The sequence below is a fragment of the Enhydra lutris genome, unplaced genomic scaffold, assembly GCF_002288905.1.
Source record: "Enhydra lutris kenyoni isolate GAN:26980312 unplaced genomic scaffold, ASM228890v2 scaffoldscaffold27, whole genome shotgun sequence".
Classification (NCBI taxonomy): Eukaryota; Metazoa; Chordata; class Mammalia; order Carnivora; family Mustelidae; genus Enhydra; species Enhydra lutris.
This window is the reverse complement of record NW_019154111.1, coordinates 22,721,310-22,741,480: the sequence shown is the minus strand read 5'-3', so window position 1 is coordinate 22,741,480 and position 20,171 is coordinate 22,721,310. Positions and strand designations below refer to the sequence as shown.

Genomic DNA, 20,171 nt, shown 5'->3' with positions numbered 1-20,171 from the left:
CAGATCTTTTTGTAAAGTTCAATAGATTCAGTGTATATGTGTGTGTTTCAATGTAAGTAGCCATTCTGGTCAAGAGAGGGCTTATAATAGTCTTAGACAAGTAAATAATTCTTGGTACAAAATCATACCTTTTGGGGGATATTTATGAGAGAAAAAGATGTTTTGTTCACTGAACACCTAACTCTTAGACCTCCACTTAAACTTTTTATTTAACCCTTTCTAACAGGGGTGGGCCTTTCTGTGAACAGCTAGTGAAATACCAACAGGGAGAACACATATTATACCTGAACACAAATCTCCATTGCATGGATAAACTACTAAGAGCTATAGATAGAAACTACAGCAAAATTGTTTCACTAAATCAGTATTTTATTGACGTCAAAGCATTTTAACTCTGAGTTGTATATGCCATTTCCTTAGTAATTTTTGAAGAAACACTTCCAGAAAATATTATCAACTTTTACCAGTTGTGCTACTAGAATTAAATCGAAAAGGGAGTTAACTCTAAATTAATTTATTGAAGCATTTGCAGTTTTATATTCACTTAGGTACAAAACTTTTGTAAGAAAGATAACACTTTTATTGCATTATATAATTTCATATTTTATAGGAGTCATAATGCAAACTCATAAGCATAAATATACATAATGCAACCAATCAGCAATGTAACCATTAAAAGATTTAAAATGTAAAACTAGAATTTAACAGGCAAAATACTTAATATGGCTTTTAATGGAAAGTAACTGTTTAGAAATGATTTGTTATTGCCTCATTCTAGTCATTCAAGTGAACATAAAGTTATGATCTCTATTTAAAAGACCATGTACATTTTATAACATGTATGCAATATGGTTCCTGGACTTTGTTAAATGTACATATATACATATATATACATATACAGTACACTGACAGTTCTAGTACCCCTGAACATGTGGATTAAAACTATTACAATATTTCTATTATAAAACTACTTGAAAAGTTGGCATCACCTCCTGGTATTGAAGTTCAATCCTACAGAACTGGAAAGAAAAAAGAAAAAACAAAAACAAAAACGTTGGTTATAAATACATTCTTTACAAAAAAAATTGAATAGTGGTCCCGCACTCATACTTTATATTACAGTGAAAACATTGCCTTCATTTAAAGGTATTTACATCTTGTCCTTGTTTTCTGTGTGAAATATACAGAAGTTAAGAGTGAGACGATTGTAGGCAGGCCTATTTGTTTGGTTTTTCTACTTGTTCGTTTTTGTGGAAGTTTCAGATCTCTTCTTTTGAGTTGTTGTTGATTTCTATTTGCCTTGTATTACTGCTGCTGCTGCTTCTTTTGGTGTTCTGGGAACACTGGGTGACTTTACTTCGAGGAACAGGAAGAAAAGATTTAACTCTCGAAACACCCAGCTCAATCTTCGACTGGCTGCTGCTGCATTCTGTCGGTTGGTGGCTGCTGAAAGGACTGACCTCCTGGAGAGAAGAGAACAGAACAAGCCGGTCATGTCTGACCTGGCCGCCAACGGCTAGCAGCGGTTCTTTCCTCCTGCTCTGGGTCTCTGCCCCAGCATGGAGGAGTTTCTCCTGCAAAACCAAACAGCAGCCTACGGAGAGCAGAGGCTTAAGGATTAGCTTCCTCCAGACCCACCCCCTGATTTTCATTTAGGCCCTTCCTGGCATCAAGACTCCACGAATCGAATGTCGGAGTCTGCGAGCTTCCTGAAGTCCTAGCCCTGAAGACATCCCCAAACTGGATTGGCCAGAGCTGCTGTCTTTGTAGGGAGCTGCACAACATTGAAGTCTATCACCTCTGGTGAGTCACCTAACTTTTCTGGTCTCTTCGACACTACACAGTAAGTGCTCAAAAAATATGCATTAGCAGTTGAGCTACAAGACAGGAGCCCTGCTCTGGTGGTTTCTCCTAGAGCAGAGAACATCTGTGCTCTGACAATGGGGCTTCCCTTCTAGGGCGTCAAGGCTCGCCCACAGCTGCAGAGCTGCACAGGCGACATGATTTGTCCCCAGTCTCAGAGCGATGACACTCGGCCGGATCTCAGGCTCCCATCTTCTGCTCAAGATGTTTGCCCTCTAGAGTGTCTAAAATTCTGCCAACCAACCCACACAAAGGAAGGCCTCCTCTATGAGCTGCTCCCCATGCCTCTCAAGCAGTTCATACTGATTTTCTCTCCTTTAATGCAACTAAACAGGAATGTAACCATTAAAAGATTTACAATGTAAAACTAGAATTTAACAGGCAAAACAGTTAATGTGGCTTTTAAAGGAAAAGTAAGTAAGAAAGGAAAGTAACTGTGTGGACTCCCCTGGCAGGAACTCCCCTGGGTATGTTCTTAAATCTGGAAAATGGGACTTAGCGCTGGGCCTAGTAAAACCAAGCCCCACTTATAATTTGGTCTAAAACACCAGGAAACTCAACACATACAATATATTTAGAAGAAATGGCATATTGTAGTAAAGCCAGCTGGGTGGTATACACAACCTCTGAGCAGGGGGAGGGAATTCTTGAAGTGTCAGGGCTCAGGGAGAGAAAAGCTGATACGTGGCGTTCTTTGCTGGTTCACCTCACCGTCTGCACCATGAAGGTGAAGGGTGGCTGGGTGGCGTATCTTCATGGTCTGAGACAGGAAATGCTGACATGAAGTAAACAAGAAGCTTCCCGTGAAGCTAAACATGCCTGGGGTGTTGAGAACTGCTCTGCCTTCTTGAGGACCAGGGACCATTAAGGCTGGGACTGTAAAACAGGGCCCATGACTGAAACACAGGAGGTTCCTGCCCTGGAGCAGCTAAGCCCAGGTGTTGAGGTGTTGTCCCTAAGGCTGAGCAGTATGAGAGCCTGGGACTAGGAGACTTCAGGGTGTTAATACTTTCTGGGCTACAACCCAAAAGTTCTATTAAACACAGAATGTTACTTATCTTTGAGCTTAATATGTACAACATTGATAACTACTAGTTTGTATAGAAAGGTACTGCACCTAAATTAAATTTTAAAGTAAGATTGTTAAATTAGAGCAATTCATTCATTTAATATTGACTCACGGCTAGAAACCAGGAGGATACTATAATCCCTGCTCTCTAGTTGGGGAAGTCGGAGCCAGTTTGGGAAACACTGTAGAGAAAAGGGCCGTGAGCTGGATCTTTGAGGAGTATGAGTATGGGTGTGACAGGTGAACGAGAGAGAAAGGGTTAAGACAGGAAGGTGTGGAGGATGGTGTAGAAATAGTGGATTATATGTAAAAATAAGTTACATAAAGGTCTATCAACCCATCTAAAGACACATTTAGAAACAAAGAGGCTGGACAAAATGGAGGGCCAGATCAAAGCTGTCTTAGAGCACTGGCTGCGCCTCAGAATCACCAGTGAGCTTTTAAACACCCCAGAGTGCAAGCTGCCCCTCGTACCAATGACATCAGAACCTCTAGAGACGGCAGGGAGCATGATCTGGTCACTGGGGTTTAAAAACAAAATCCTCAAGTGGATTTCATCATGCAAAGATGGGAACTTCTGCTTTCGGGGAGTCACTTGGTTTCCATGAGAAGAAAACATATCAGCATCTGTTGTATTCGTGATTTAAATATGGGCATTTGTTTTTAATTTAGAAGGCTAACCTGCCACCAGATTAATACACCCCACTACTTTCCCTTACTGTTGGAGCAGTAAGGAATTCTGTTGTGAGAAATGATGACTGTCGAAAGTGATTGCAACTAGCCCAGAGAGCTCTTTAAAAAGAATTACTTCCTGATAACAGAAGAAACCGGGCATCTAACCAAGAAATGCTAGCTGAGTTTATCAGGATAGAAAAGAAATGAGCCTACCAAGTTTCAGAAGGCTGTCAAATGTGTTACTTTGCCCTCTGCTGGCAGGTTCTAAGAAAGACACCTCCTTGCCCTAGCGGAGCCCCTTCACCTGTGTTCAGTGTGCTGCGAAGCAGAGGGAACTGTCCTAATACCTACCTCAGCCCCACCCCATGATGCCTTTATAAGAGCCCAGACGGTGTAAAAGGACATATGTTTTTAAAGGCCTCTTTTTAAAACAATGCTGTCCTGAGTTTCCCTGAGCATATCCCACTTTCAGTACTATTTTTTGTGGATAGTACTTTCTTGGGGCAACCAGTACTGTGACAGACAAACAGGAGTACGAAACCTTGTCTTCATTAGATATTTAAACAATGCCAGTTGGTCACTACCAGTCAACATTTTGATATAGGAAAGTCACTTGGCCCTGTGGAGAAATAGTGGTTCGGGGTTCTTTCCACACCTCTGTGGCCTTTGCATGGACTGAATGTTCCACAAGAACCCTATAGAGTGGTCCTGGAGGCCCAAGAAATGTGTGGAGGAGGGGCAGCTCCTGACCAAAAGGTTTTCCAGCCAGAATTCACAATGGGGACTCCACATCCCCTCCTTAGGTCACTGTCCCTTACATGCTCTCCAAATTATGTGTTTGCTGTGCTTTCTAAACAGTTCCGTTGGGGAGACAGACATGGTGATAGTGTGAACCAGGAAGGTGATGTTCTTCTTCACAGATCATCATGTTATGTATTTTTCATTTGGGATCTCAGCCTTGCCAGTGCTTCCCACCTTCTTTCTTCTCCCAAAACCCACCACTCACATGTAACTAATTGGGACTAGAAGCTCATGAAACAGTGGGAGAACAGGGGCTGTGGTGAGCAGCTGATGAATAATTTAGTAGTCTCAGCATGCTCACTTCATAATTCTTCCCTCTGCAACCCTCCCCGTCCCAGGTCTTCCTAAGCCGCCATGGGAGAGGTTGAGAACAGGATGTGAACCACACACTCCATGTGACTGGGTGAACAGACCACCTCTTACTAAAATGTCTCTATGAAACCTGCATTCTCGCAAAATTACTACTGGGTAAGAAGTCATCATATTGTTTCTGTTCACCCAGGAGTACCGCGCTGGGCCATCTCTTGGCACTGATTAACCAATCATAGGAGTTATCTTGAGAAGTTCATGAAGTCTATTGAAATCCTGGCTCTGCCACTTGCCATTCTGACTTGTTTTTAAAGGAAAGTATCTCATGGAAACCAATGCATGCTATGGCAAGTTAAGACACAGAACTTTTTGAAGAAGGACTTAAAAAAAAAAAAAAAAAAGATTTTTACTTATTTGACAGAGTACAAGCAGGGGGAGGGAGAAGGAGACTCCCCACTGAGCAGGGAGCACAATGCAGCCCTTGATCCCAGGATCCTGGGATCAGGTCCTGAGCTGAAGGCAGATGCTTAACTGACTGAGCCCCCCCCCCCCCCAGGTACCCCTAAAAGGACTTTATATTATTTAGCCTGTTAGAATTCTAAAATGCAGGAAATTTTAAAGGTTCTCAAATGAATATATTTTAAAATAGAAGAACCAAGACAGAAGTCATATTATATCTACTTTTGACACACATTATACTTTTTTATATCATTCTTCTAAGCTATTATCTAATAAACAGTGATCTTTCTAACCTTGATTAACTACTAAATACACTTACCTTTACTTCTCTTTTCACAGCTGTGGCTGAAATATAATTCGTGATTCACACTGAAAGAAGATTTGGGGAGTCCATTCCATAGCAATCCTTTTTTGTCTCATTTTGCAGGAAAATGGGCACTTACCTTCGGTGACACTGGCATTCTTGGATTAACAGTTGCTGAAAAGGCAGGGTTGTTCCCTGGACTATCAAACCTCCTTAAATCATCCCTGGAATCAGCAATCTGGAAAAAAGACCAATTATCAAGTCACAGGTACACACTCAAGGCACAACTTAAAGTCACTACAGAAAATCTCTGTGTTACCTTTTTCTCTGACCCTCAGGGGCTCTGTGAGCACACCCTCAAGGCCTGTACTACTCACAACAGACTCCAAGGCTTTAAGTGAAACTATAAGAAAATGCATAAGAAATCATCTCTAAATCAAAAGATGACCAGATGAGCCCTATAGAAAAAAAAGAATCTGTCCTAGCAAAATTGTAAGATTCTAATCATTCCCTTTTTCCACTGTGTAAATATCTTAGCTCATTCCTGGCAAAAGGTTATTCTAGGCTGTCAATTCACCTGTGCCCCAGAGATTAGGATGTAAGAGTTTCAGTGGAACCTCTACATTGCAACTACCTTCTTATCCTTCCTATCAAGTAAAAGGCATTGATCAAGGACGTCTGGTTCAATTTGCTACAGCTGACAGAGTGCCAAAGCAAGCTGAATTCGATGCTGCTGACCCCACCTTTGAGATTCTGGGTCCCTGATTCCCTATTTGGATCTCAATTTTCACAGATTAGAGACTATATGCATTACACAGGCCAAATTTTCTTGCAAGGAAGGCTGTGGCTGTTTCTCTGTCTATAACATGAGTGCTGTGATGCCCTCTTATGGATAGGTGACTTTTATACCCACAGTAGAGAAAACAAAAGGAAGAAAAGCCTCGGGAAGGTGTAATTTGAGCTAATGCAATCAACATGCGATTTTAACCTCCGGTCTTTCAGAGGAGTTACAGAACGCAGGCTGTACTTCACAACTTCTTTATTATATAAAAGATATTTTGGAAAATATATTTCTTAAGCAAGGCAAGGAGGGTTTGATTAGCCATACTAGTCAATCAGGAATTTCTTTCTGGGTGGGAATGTGTGTTAGGCTCTGGCTCTAAGGAATCTCTTTCCTGGTCGGGGAGCCAAACTGTGTCTTAACCCCTCTGGGCTGCTTACCTTGCTTATGTCAGATTCAGATTTGCTGGAGCACATACTCTGCAGTTCCTGGACAAGGTCTGCTTCATCATCTGAACCCAGAGAGAGTCTCTGTTCCAAATTCAATGTCAATGATAGATCGTTCTCTAAAGACCTAATACAAAGTTCAGAAAGGAGTTTTTAAATATCCTATAAAAGAATCTGTCATTTGATGGCAAAATTCACTCACAGGATTTCGGCATCTCCTGCTCAAAATTTTATTCGTGGAGAAATCTACTTGGTTTAGAACATTCCAGTCTCCTTTCCTTCCCTTTCTCCAAGTCTAAATGAAACTATGACATGAAACACTGAGGAAGTAGGGGGCAATGTGATACCCTAGAACAAACTTGGCTCTACCACTTACTAGCAACATGGCCACGGTCATATTTTCTTTCTTTTTCTTTGCTTCCCATAACACTTCAGTTTCTGGGTAATCTACATGATGGAATTACTGGGGAAATTACATAGGCCGCCCTCTAGAATGGCTTCAGCTGTGCGCCTGGTCAAAAGAAACGTGTGTTATGGTTTCCTTTATCTACCTTCTTTCTTTACACTTCTCCCTCCTGCAATTCTGTGAACTTGGTTCTAAATGGTACCTGTCCAGTGACAGGACACACACTTTATTGGGTTACAATGGAGAGCTATTTACACAGTGCCCAAACATTTGTTCTATGATTAACCAAATCATCCTTTGCACCTCAAAATTTGTAAGCTGAAATAATTCCCTAGGAGAAACGTAATAAAATGATAACTTTAAACAGCACCTAAAACCATGTTTCATTTTAAAATATTGGTCATCTAAAACCTGTTTATAAAAGTTCACAAATGGAGGATTTTATCGTATCTTTATGTCAAATGCATTAATGATCAAGTTTGATTAAAAAAATGAAGCCCTGGGGCGCCTGGGTGGCTCAGTGGATTGAAGCCTCTGCCTTCGGCTCAGGTCATGATCCCAGGGTCCTGGGATCGAGTCCCGCACCGGGCTCTCTGCTCAGCAGGGAGCCTGCTTCCTCCTCTCTCTCTGCCTGCCTCTCTGCCTACTTGTGTTCTCTGTCTGACAAATAAATAAATAAAAATCTTAAAAAAAAAAAAATGAAACCCTTTTTGTTTTCTCTACTGTGGGTATAAAAGTCACCTATCCGTAAGAGGGCATTATAGCACTCGTGTTATAGACAGAGAAAAAGCCACAATCTTCCTCGTAAGAAAATCTGGCCTGTGTAATACATATAGTTATAGTCTCTAAGCTGTGAAAATTGAGATCCAAACACAGGAATCAGTGACCCCAAATCCCAAAGGTGATATCAACAGCATTTAGTATTTCTAACCTTTTCAACAAAGTAAAAGCAAAAAAAGTTTTATGTTAAGTTACATTAAGCTTAAAGAATATGTTATTTATTTATTTTTAATATTTTATTTGTTTATTTGACAGAGAGAGATCAAAAGTAGGCAGAGAGGCAGGCAGAGAGAGAGGGGGAAACGGGCCCCCCGCTGAGCAGAAAGCCCGATGCGGGACTCGATCCCAGGACCTCGAGATCATGACCTGAGCCGAAGGCAGTGGCTTAACCCACTGAGCCACCCAGGCGCCCCAAGAATATGTTTTTTAGATTTGATATGAAGGGGAGAATAAGCTCTCCCAAAATATGTCACTTTGGCCTGTGGGTTATTTTGATCTGAAGTCAATCTAGATCCAGATGACTCAAGGAAAACTTACCTCTCCCTTAAGTACCGAAGAGGATTTAGAATTTATAAACAGCTACTTCCAGAGCTAAGTTTTTTTATCTGAAATACGCACCTGTCTGGCAGGCCAAGCACCTGCTCTTACTCTCCTGTGGGTCAGCCCCTCGCCTTGAAGCCCCAGGCCCCTATCCCATTCCTTAGCTCAGGATGGGAACACAGACCTCAACTGCCTGACTCACCCTTCAGTCTCTTACCTTTGGGACTCCCAGACCCAGGAACTCAAACTCATTTTTCTTCTGGCACTTTGTCTTATGTGTCAGTTTGATTATTAGACCAAAGAACCTCCGAGGGAAACTCTTCCTACCATTATATATTCATTCATTAGATCAGTTTAACACTAGCATTTGAAAGACCTTTTTTAAAAAAAATATATTAACAGCATTATAGATACAGCAAACAATACAGGTTTTATTTGTACAAGTTAAAGGGAAACTTACTTTTGTTTTGACAGAGAAGCATTTCTGTTATAATTCAACTGAGATATAGCTTTAATTTTGATACCTGTTTAAAGAAAAAATGTCATCATTTTCAATAGAATCAATCATTGTCCCTGTGCATCTTGAACTCTGTATTTAAAAGAAACAGACTTTGGACTCTGTTTGATACTGTTTTGGGACTGAATCCATCTCTTGAGGAGTTTCTCCTCAGGGCAGTGGCGCAGGAATGGAGCTCCCTGCACAGGGATTGCTTTTATAAATAAATGGTCCCTCTTCTAAAATTATATGAATGCTGCTAGCACAAATTATCTCTAAAGAATGGTTTTGAACAGTTGATTTTAATATAACTTCAGGAAGAGATCATCAGAGACCATCTCTATACTAATTTCTTTGCCCATACTTTTGTTGTCAGAAAGGGTGGCTAGCAGATTTCCCTAATGACCCAACAGGTGCCTAGGCTTGGTCCCTGTCTCCTGAAGCCCGTGACCTGCCATCACCATAGCCTTTCTGTTTTGGGTCAGGAGAAAAAGAGGCTTTGTCTTCATGGAACTTTATGATAACCCATAGTTACCAGTGTAGAATGCAAAGTGGTTTCTATTTTGATAAATAATGGCATCAAACCAGTATCAACCCAAACACTGTAATATCAAATGTAATTATTGGGATAAAAACTTACCATTATAAAAAATTAAATATCCTAGTTACATACAATTTTATCTTTTTTAATGTGGTTTCATATTTCTAAGAATTTATTTGATATATCAAATAGTTCTAAAATATGAAATTATGATTTTATATTTATATTCAGTAATTTAACTTTTTAATATTTTACATAAGTTTTCTGAGTTGGACTTAATATTATTGTAAATTCACATTCACTTTATTGATTTTGTCAACTCTAGTGTATACACTGACCATGCATATTGTTTAGATAATTATTTGGCTCAAGCCAGAGGCTGGTCTTAAACCCTACAGATAATTGTAATAAACTCAGAAATGACAGTGAAGAGCCTGGGTGGGTCTCCCATATCTGAGTGCTTATGGATTAGTCCACGTACCATGGGATTACAGGGGCATGGATGGAGGAAAACAGCATCAAACTTGAAAGAAACAAAAACATGGATTGTGGATCCCTGTGGTGCCAGGAGAGGTGATAGGGACAGAGAGCCAACAGTTTCTGAACCTCAGTCTTGTTACCTGGAAATGGAGATGCTAATCCTTATCTGAGAGCTCTTTTGCACTACACAGAGGAATAAACAAGTAAGTGGAAGGTACAATCCTTACTGCAGATGTCCCCCTGGGAGTCTCCAGGCCATAGGAGGGGGCTGACATGTAATGACTCTACTCCCTGGATCCAACACTCTAACTCTGGGAAGTTAGGACAAGCTCTTAGAATCAGAATATGTCCTATTATACTTTTTTAAGGTGACTGCTATGTATTTATAAGTAAGCTCTCATTTAGTGACTTTCCATTCAATCATTTAAAAAAAAAATCACAGTTCACACGCATGGGGTAATAACAAAACTGCATGTGTTAATATTAAGCTTGCATTTTATGGATTTTTTAAGTATGAAGACACATGAATGAACAAAAGCAATTTTTCATGTTTTAAGATTTTTAGGCATATTCTCTTTTACAAACTCTACTACTATTAAAGTGGGCATGAAATTATACATAACAGGGTATGTTGGGGGTGGGAGGGCCTCCTGAAGACCCAAAATTACATCTAGGAGAAATAAATGTACAATGCATATGAGCTTGGAACATCTTTTCATTCTTACTCAAATATGGATTTCCTGTAGGGAAGACAATTCATATAGTAACTGATTACCCTATTAACAAAGCCAAAAAGAATAGGTCTAACACCAGAGATAAACATTTTTTATCTTGTTGGAATGAAAACTTTTTCTCAGAGAGGATGTTCCATTATATTGAATCAGTTTAAAATTTTAGGAGAATGTAAATCCTAAGAAGGCAGGGATTTTTGTGTTTGCTGTCTTTACAGGAGAAAGAAATGGGTAAAATGGATTCACTCTCGAAGGCCTTACACTGGGATCAGACATCTCTCTATATATACTTTAAAAAATTTAAGGTTGGCTCAGAGAGGACACAGAAAAGGAGAAAACGATGCCGAAGTACAACTGTCGTATTACATAGATTTGATGGTGGATGCCACAAACCAACGATTATTTCCCAGGCACGGGGCTCCCAAATATTTTTGGAAATGTACCTACTACCCTATTCATTCCATGGAAATATGCACTGAAAAACCCAACTTTGCGGAATGCATAGTGAGAAAAGTACAAGCATACCTGCCCTCCGAAAGCAGAGGGCGAGCGCCCACGTTCGTCCTGGCAGAACAGCCGCCTCACTTACCTTCCTCGCTCGGGCCCGGCTTACTCCAGGACGGTGGAGAGAAGCGGCCAGACTTCTTGCGAGGACTGGTGCTCACTCTTCTCCAGGCACCACTCTCTCCTTTCTTTCTGCTACAGCTGTTGTAACTTGAGACTATAGATAAAGGGAAACCTCCTCCTCTGAAATCCGCTACGTGCTGGTCCAGCTCTGAAACACCACAAATCGTGTTTTGCCAAAAAGAAGGCAGTGAGCATGTGGTTTCACAGTCAAGTAAAACAGAACAATTGCAATTCTCCAAGAAAGACTCTTCAAAATCACGGCTGTGCTTACTATCCAAGCAGGGATGTTGTGACTCAGCCAATTGTACTTGGAGATCTGGAATTATTGAGCCAATAATTTAAATAGCGAGTTCTCCTATGATCTCATTTATGTGTGGAATTTAAGAAACAAAACAGGATCATAGGGGAAAAGCTGAAAACAGAGAGGGAGACCAACCATAGGAGACTCTTAATCATAGGAAAAAAACTGAGGGTTGCTGGAGGGGACGTGGGGAGATGGGCATTAAGGAGGGCACATGATGTAATGAGCACTGGGTGTAATACAAGACTGATGAATCAATGACCTCTACATCTGAAAATAATAATACATTATATGTTACCTGAATTTAAATAAAAGAATTTTTAGGAGGAAAGGCAAATAAAAAAAATTTTAAAAAGTTCTGCGACGGTGTCAAATGTACATTAAGGTCGAGATAATTTCTTTACTTACGAAGAGAGAAAGAAGAGCTCTCTTAAATGAATTCAAACAAGTATTACATAAGAGTGACTTTCCTTCCCTCCCCTCCCAGCGCCAGCCCGCGTACCTGCTCTCTGGAGGGGACAGCCATGCAGCACCGCCTTATTGAGCAAGATGCTGAGAGCCGCTTTAACCACGGCCTGCTGCCCTTGGCTAGGGTGGTTTCTGGCGGCTGTCAGCCCCAGGCCGGGCTGTCTTCTCACAGATGCTCTTGACAATACTGCTTCTTGAACTCTGGGTGCGATGACAGCATTCCACAGCTTAGCCATCCACCTTGCAAGAGAAGGGCGGTTGGCAGTGAGGCCTGGTCACACCACAAAGGACAGGTTTGAAGGACGTGGAAAAAACATAAGTGTTTCTACAGATACACTAACTTTCCTAGGTAGATTTGAAATAAGTGAAATTGGGGTGCCTGGGTGGCAAAGTTAGACGGCTGCCTTGGGCTCAGATCCCAGGGTCTTGAGATTGAGCACCGCTTCGGGCTCCCTGCTCAGAGGAGAGTCTGCTTCTCCCTCTCCCGCTCCCCCGGCTTGCGTTCTCTTCCTAATAAATGACATCTTTCAAATAAAAAAGTGAAATTATCCAGTATCAAAGATGTTTGACTTTGCCGCAAAAATATGATGTTTTAGGGGCACCTGGGTGGCTCAGTGGGTTAAAGCCTCTGCCTTCAGCTCCGGTCATGATCTCAGGGTCCTGGAATCGAGCCCTGCATTGGGCTCTCAGCTCAGCAGGGAGCCTGCTTCCCCACCCCCCTGCCTGCCTCTCTGCCTACTTGTGATCTCTGTCAAATAAATAAATAAAATCTTGAAAAAAAATACGATGTTTTACAAAGGAAAGTGTTTACATGTCTTTCCTTTTACCTTCTAAGATCATGGAGAGCAGGAATCAATGCTTAAATATATGTTGAATGAAAGCATAAATAAAATACATGGAAGGGAAAGTAAATTTATAGGCAGAGGTCTAGAAAAAAGATCTCCTGGAAATTGATGTCTACATAGCTTAAACTTATATGCCCTATGTCCTTACTAAGATGCATACATTTTAATATTTCTGAAATTGGGGTAGATCTTGTACTCTGTGGCAAATGAAATCTGTCTACCCCAAGGCAAAGGCTTAGTGTCTGCACGTGGGTGTGCTTAGCTCTGCAGAGCGGGGATGGGGTCACCAGCTGTCTCCCCAGATGGACTCTTTGTAGTAACAGCTGTAGCAGTGGGACTTTACCCAAGTTTGGGGCATCCAATAGCAATTAAAATTCCTTTGTTGCAACATTTTAAAAAAACACTAGTTTCAAGGCTGTAGAAGCTAAACCACATCTCCTGCTATAACGAAATTTTCAAAGCTATTACATATTGGCATAAGTCTTTCAAGACTGTTAAAACTTCTACCCAGGTATCAAGCATCTGTGTATTGTAAGCTTCTCTTCTAATGTCTAATAATATGTAATTCGAGAGGAAAAAGGAACTATAAGAGGGGAATATAGACAAAAATCAGGCATCAGACCTGCACAGGTACTCCTTAAGGTACTAAGAGGTAAAGATGGTTTAAGCTTTAGTTTAAAAAAAAAAACAGTGCTTCCTGAACATGGCTGTTGGGAGACAATATGCATGTGTGCATATCGAGTGTTCACTTCGGTTCTCGACTCTCTTTTCAAGGATGTTAGTTAGTATAGCAAACAGCCTTGGAAGAGAGAGACAGTGTCTCCTCCTGGAGCACAAGGCAGATTTGTTTCCTTAATAGCATAATGAAAGTGATCTTTCCTGCCAGGGCAAATGGTGGACAGATCTGCTAGCACCCCCTTTAGGAGCCTGGGGGATTCTTAAGCTCCTGAGTTCGGCAGCTGGGATGCAAAGTCAGCATCCATCACCCCCCAACCCGGGGCCTGAGATGCTAGGAGAACCACTGTACATGTGGAGCACAGGCCGAGGCTGCGCCTGAGTGAGAGAGGCCTTGGCCTCCAACCCAGCCTCTGCATCTGCAGCAGCCTACCTTGTCAGCTTGCAAGTAGGGTACACGTCTCAGAGCAGAGTCTCTGTAGTTGTTGGCAATAACTGAGCTCCAGACAGGAAAGGCCCAAATTAGCTCCTAAGAATCCTGAGACTCGATGTGAAAAAGCCTTAAATTCAATCATAATACTGATGAAAAAAGAGATGATCACATGAATAAATGTATTCCTGCTCTTTAGCAAGAAAATGCTGTTATCTTAATATTGTAATTCTTCCTTTTCTCCCAATTAGCTGTTATGAAATTGACCATTTGTTACAATAGAGAAGATAATTTGTGTGCCCTGCTTTCCAAAATGGACTTCTGCCCAGGATGCCAGAAAGTACAGAATCAATGCTAACAGTTAATCACAGAACTTACTAAGCTGGATTGTGACACATTTTTTTCCTCTTGATTTTCTATTTCATTAACTTTATTGCTAATACGTCTATTCTCATAAGCTGTTATAAAGGAAAACACGGTGAGTATTTAAGTCTCATTAATAAGGAAGGGGTTTTTTTTCTTTTCTTTTCTTTCTTTTTATTTTTTTGAAAGAGTGAGCAGAGGGGAGGGGCAGAGGGAGAGAGAGAATCTTAAGCAGGCTCCATGCCCAGTGCACAGGGCCCGAGCTCATGAACTGAGCTGAAATCAAGAGTCAGATGCTTAACCAACAGAGACACCCAGGCGCCCCAAGGAGGAAGCTTTTTAATTCGTCAACAGAATGTAAGCTTTTGTGTTTTGTCATAGGGTCCTCGATGACTTTCCCATGTAAACTTTCCCAGGAGAACAATGCACTGCATGTTGAACAGGACGTGAAACTTCTGTAACAGATGGAAACTGCTACTTACTAGTCCTCAGAAAGAAGTCTCCTCTGGACCTACTTAGCAACGGATGAGTCACGGTCCTCCTCTGACAGGAAGCACAGAGCTCCTCACTCTCGCACATCCCAAACTGGCCATGGTGTTGCTTTAAATAGGTAAATAAGAAATACCACTTACTTCACTGTCGCTTGGGCATGTCCTGGCACTACAGGACAAGACAGGAAATACTCTGGCCCGAGAAGTGCTTCAGGTGTGCCCAGGCGGGCCAGGCAGGAGTTGAGCTGCCGCCAGACACCCAGGGCCCAGTCGACGGTCTTGCACACGGGATCACAGGGCGAGGGCACCTGACCTCTGAACTGCAGGGACAGAGAGGCCCGGCGTGGGGCTTGGCTTAGAACGGTGCTTTTCGTTCGGTTTTTAACAGGTCAAAAATGAAAAACAGAAACATTTAAAACTATAAAACAAAACCCCAGCTGCATCTGAGCCACCTAGGTGGCTGAAGGAGGGACAGCTAACACACAGAATTATGTGTGTTCCCTGGGATACAGACCTGTGGCTTGTCACAGGAAATGAAAGCGTTCAGACACAAAAGCGCAGTGAGAAGACTAAGAAACCTTACACAAATTCTTAAATACCAGTTCTGCTAGACATTATTATCCACAGGCATACAGAGCACTTCACAGGGCCTTGCACATAGGAGGCGCTAAAAAAGGATTCTGATTTCATGAAACAAGGAATGACCTTAAATATTTCAATATTTGGTTAAGTGACAAGATGGTCTATCTAGATCTGTGGCGTGTTCACCTTGTATTAATTTAAATTTCCCTAGAAGGAAAGTCTCAGTTAAAATGCTAATAATTTCATCAAAATGTACAGAGCTCTGCTGGCATAATGAGATTCGTTTTCAAATTTTTAAACATGCCAATTTTAAATGCTAGTATGTAATATACATAGTCTGATGGTAGCAATTCTTTTCAGAATTATGTTCTACAAAATCAAGAGTCCCTTTTTTGTAGTATAGAGGGCTCACAAAAGGACAAAGATTTCTTCAGTATTAGAAATATTCTTCAATTATTTAGAAGTCAGATATAGCAGTTAATTCAGTATTTTACCAGAAAGGGATTCCTATAAATCTTGGTTTTACCAAGTAATTATGATATTAAGACTGGGGGTAGTTTATGAATATGGGTATATCCTACTTGAAGGGATATAATTTAGCCAACTCAAAATGAAAGTGTGGTTCAGTGATCCCAGCAGCTCTGTTGAAACGGTATTACTGTGTTACATGAGGCTTTGGGCACTCTTATAATTTCTCTTCTCTTCAAAAGAGGAACAACTGTTTTTCTCTGATATTCTTCCAGCAAGAATGAGATCATGTACTACAATTAATGACAGCTGACTATTTACTTATTAATAAAATTACAATGATTATTAAATACTAGTAGGATGCCTGGTATTGTCCTGAAAGGCCTCTGATACTCCTTTTAGGAACTGGAGGAAGAAATTGTGATCAAGGGCCAGCATATGTCTGAGTGCCCCCCAAAGATCTGGTTCTGTTCTGCAGTCACAAGATTTCTGAGGTTTTGCAGGAGTCATTCATTCCCACTGTACATGTACCCAAGGAATCTGTTTTACTAACCTACTAGAAGTGACTCTTGGTAAGCAAAAGGCATTATCCCTCCCCTCTGTCTATTCTTCACAGCACACCCCACATTCCCATTCTCAAACAGTGGAGAAAAGAGCACAGCTTAGAGCGTGGAACTTTCTTTTCAAAATAAGTAAAATAAATCCTTTACAAACTATGTGTACCAGTGAGTTGGATGTGGGGGAGGTCCATTTTACCTGAAATAGTGTCACATCTACAGAACAAAACTGGGACTTTTCAGAGGATAACATGCAAATTCATGAGGCCTTCCACATTTTTCCCTTAGGTAAACTATGGGCTTTGGGTGATTATGATTTATCGATGTAGGTTCATCCTTGGTGGAAAAAAAATGTATCATTCTGGTAAGTGCTGGAGATTATACATGTAGGGAAGCAGGGGGTATATGGGAAATCTGGGTACCTTCCTCTCATTTTTAATGTAACCTAAAATTGCTCTTTAAAAAAATAAAGTTTTTAAGAAAAAAAAAAAACTAGTATCCTTTGTGATTATTTGTTTTTTGTTTTTTGGGGTTTTTTTTTGGCAAAGAGACTTAAATATTAATGATAATACTAACGGAAGCATCAGTAATTTGCAAAGCTATACACCTATGACTGTCATTACATACATTTTTCCTACTAGTGGACATGACAGGATGGCCTAGCTTTGGTCAAAAGCATGCATTTATGACCAGCCAATGGACTTTAACAGAGCTTGGGGTAGATGATTTCTCTGATTAGGAATTTCAGATACTAATTCACATCACTAATGGAAAGCATAGTTTACTGAAATAACAAAACCATTCCCGCTCCCTGTTTCTCCCCACTCTCCTCCCGTGATCCCGCACCCACAACTGCACGCACATCCACATACCCTAACACAACGGACACAGAATTTTGTTCAAGGACTTGGGGGAGCACTTCCATCTTGGGAATGTAAGTCTAGCTACCATCTGGGGCAATGGGGTGGGCACAGAACCAGTTCTGATTAATGAAACAGGCAGGGAAAATCTTCTATCTCTGGGGGTTTCAGAAAAAGATACTTTCTTCCCTGATAAGGACACTGAGAAGGCCAAAGCTCTCTTTCTCCTGTAGTGGCATCTGTGTTCCCACCTTAGAACATGCTTGGGTGCAGGTGTGGTGTCTCAAGTCCTGCTGACATCCTGCAACCTTGATGGGAGCTCAGAAGACTCCCCCAGACCCAGGACCTGACATCCTGGTGCTGAACAGATGTCAGCAACACCTTCCACCAGACATGGATTATGGAAGGAAAACATGCCTTTTTGTGAAGTAGGTAACATAGTGGTTGTTGCGTTGTTTACAGCTCAAACTATTGTGATAGAAGGATACCGTCTCCTCCAAATGTGGCCTGTGGTGCTGGATTACGGGACAAAGTCTTACTAACTCAAGCTCTAATGTTTCCAGTCAGTCCTGATGCTCAGATCCTGACTCGACTTCAGAATATTAATTAAACAGCAACGTACTAGGTTTAGTCAGCACTAATTTTGTTATTTGGGAGGACACAGAATATTTTATTCCAAAATAATCAGGAGTCATAATCGCTCTTGAAAATGTGTCAAAAGCTCAAGAATTTTAATTTTTCATGTGACTTTTTAATATTTACTCTAGCACAGAATAACAGTCACACATTAAAACTAGCTTGAGTGGATGGATAACATTTTGAAGGCCCCAAGGAAGCAGTAGCTCTTCTTAAAACAAGTGATCAGTTTTCTTAGATAGCCTTCTGTCGCACTGGAACTTGGAGAGACTCCTTGAGAACAGTTAGTAACAGCAACAAAACCTATTTGCTTTCCTTTTTTTTTTTTTTTTAAATACTTAACATAGTCCAGGAACTGTTTCAGGTTTTATATGCGTTATCTTACTTAACTCTGGGATATCTAAAAATTGCCCTTGCTGAGGCCGCCTGGCCAGTAAGTGGTAGGACCGCAGCCGGCCCTGACGCGAACACCCCTCCTCCTGACAAGAAGCTGCAGCTGCCGTTCGTTACCTTGTTCATGACTTTCCTTCGTAAGAACCTCGGCAGCAGGCCCTGCGCGGGCTCGCCGTCCCACCGCAGCTGAACCCAGCGGAAATGCTGCTGTACCAGCAAGTCAGAGCCCTGGAGACAGGCCTTGGCAATGGTTCCCATCAGAAAGCAGTTCTCGTGAAAGTAGTAACACTCAGATGTTCCATTTCCTAAAACAAACCAAATGGCCCAACCTCAGCAAGCCATACGATAAGACAGACAAAGTCAAACGAGCCTAAGGAAGAACATGAAGTACAACTCAGACTCCGGGCAACAGATTGCTGAGAATCCCACAGAGCCTTCCTTTCGGGCAAGCTCTTGCCACTCCCTTTACCTTTTTGCAAAATCCAGGGGCTTTCGGTGCTGCGGTTTTCCAGAGGGGCCAGAAAGTCCCCCAGTAACTCAGACAATGAACATTTTTCCAAATTCTCTAGGATGATGATGACTTTCTTATTCATAGGAGACTGTTTCACGGGGATCAGACAAGCTGTGGTGAGAAACAAAATTTATATATACAATGGAATACTATACAGCCATCAAAAGAAATGAAATCTTGCCATTGAGACAACGTGGATGGAACTAGAGGGTATTATGCTGAGCAAAATAAGTCAATCAGAGAAAGAAAATTGTATGATCTCGCGGATATGAAGAAATTGAGAGGCAACGTGGGGGGCTTGGGGGGTAGATAAGGAAAAAATGAAACAAGATGAGATTGGGAGGGAGACAAACCATAAGAGACTCTCAATCTCACAAAACAAACAGGGTTGCTTGGGGGGGGTAGGGATAGGGTGATTGGGTTATGGAGGGTGTGTGCTATGGTGAGTGCTGTGAAGTGTGTAAGCCTGACAATTCACAGATCTGTACCCTGGGGCTAATAATACATTATATGTTAATTTTAAAAAATTAAAAAAAAAAAGAAACAAAATTTAGTGATTAAAGCTTCCACAAAAACCTCTATGAGCTGGTTAAAAATCTAAGTCTGAAGATAGAAAGTGTTAGCAAAGATGTGACATAATCAGAATGCTCTTTAACTGCTGATGGAGTAGGAGGACTCTGGAGAAAAGTCTGGCATTGGTTGATACAGGTCCAAGTGTACACATACGATGATCCACTACTGGTTTCATGATAGATCCCAATTAGGATCAACCCCGATTCCCGCTGACAGCAGAACAGATACACAGGAGTAAATTCATAGATTGGAGAGGACAGTGAACAAACGCCCACAAGCATCAACATGGACGGTCACAAACAATTCAGTAAAAAGCAAATCGTAAAAGTACACACACAATACGATTTCAACACAAAGTTCAAACACGGGCAATACTGAATATAAAATTTAGGGATTCACAAGGGAGTAAAAGTAGTAAAGGGATTTAAAGGTAGTAAAATGATAAAGAAAAGCAAAGAAATGGTTATCACAAAAGATGGACTAATGGTTAGCTCTAGAAGGGTTTGTGAAGAGGGCACATGGCCACATTCTGGAAGCTGGGAATATCTGTTTCTTGGCCTGGTTTGGTACTTACATGGTTACATTATTTAAAATTATTCACTGATCTATAAATATGGGTAGTATGTATTTTATGAATATATATTTCATAATACAAAAGGTCAGAAATCCTTAAGTGACATTTAAATTATACCTACATGAAATATTCATAA

General features: G+C 41.1%; 1 protein-coding gene across 1 annotated transcript in view; it reads right to left on the bottom strand.

Moving 5' to 3' along the window:
* Positions 1 to 357: 357 nt before the first annotated feature.
* Positions 358 to 20,171, bottom strand: part of LOC111152046 (cortactin binding protein 2) — a 150,573-nt gene continuing 130,759 nt past the window's right edge. Inside the window, exons 15-23 of the mRNA XM_022510331.1 lie at positions 18,847 to 18,999; positions 18,495 to 18,682; positions 15,023 to 15,201; positions 12,112 to 12,317; positions 11,271 to 11,456; positions 8,894 to 8,957; positions 6,702 to 6,834; positions 5,620 to 5,718; positions 358 to 1,463 (exon numbers count right to left, since the gene is read on the bottom strand). Coding sequence (XP_022366039.1) covers positions 1,260 to 1,463; positions 5,620 to 5,718; positions 6,702 to 6,834; positions 8,894 to 8,957; positions 11,271 to 11,456; positions 12,112 to 12,317; positions 15,023 to 15,201; positions 18,495 to 18,682; positions 18,847 to 18,999 — 1,412 coding nt within the window. The 3' untranslated portion in view covers positions 358 to 1,259. The remainder of the gene's footprint in view (positions 1,464 to 5,619; positions 5,719 to 6,701; positions 6,835 to 8,893; positions 8,958 to 11,270; positions 11,457 to 12,111; positions 12,318 to 15,022; positions 15,202 to 18,494; positions 18,683 to 18,846; positions 19,000 to 20,171) is intronic.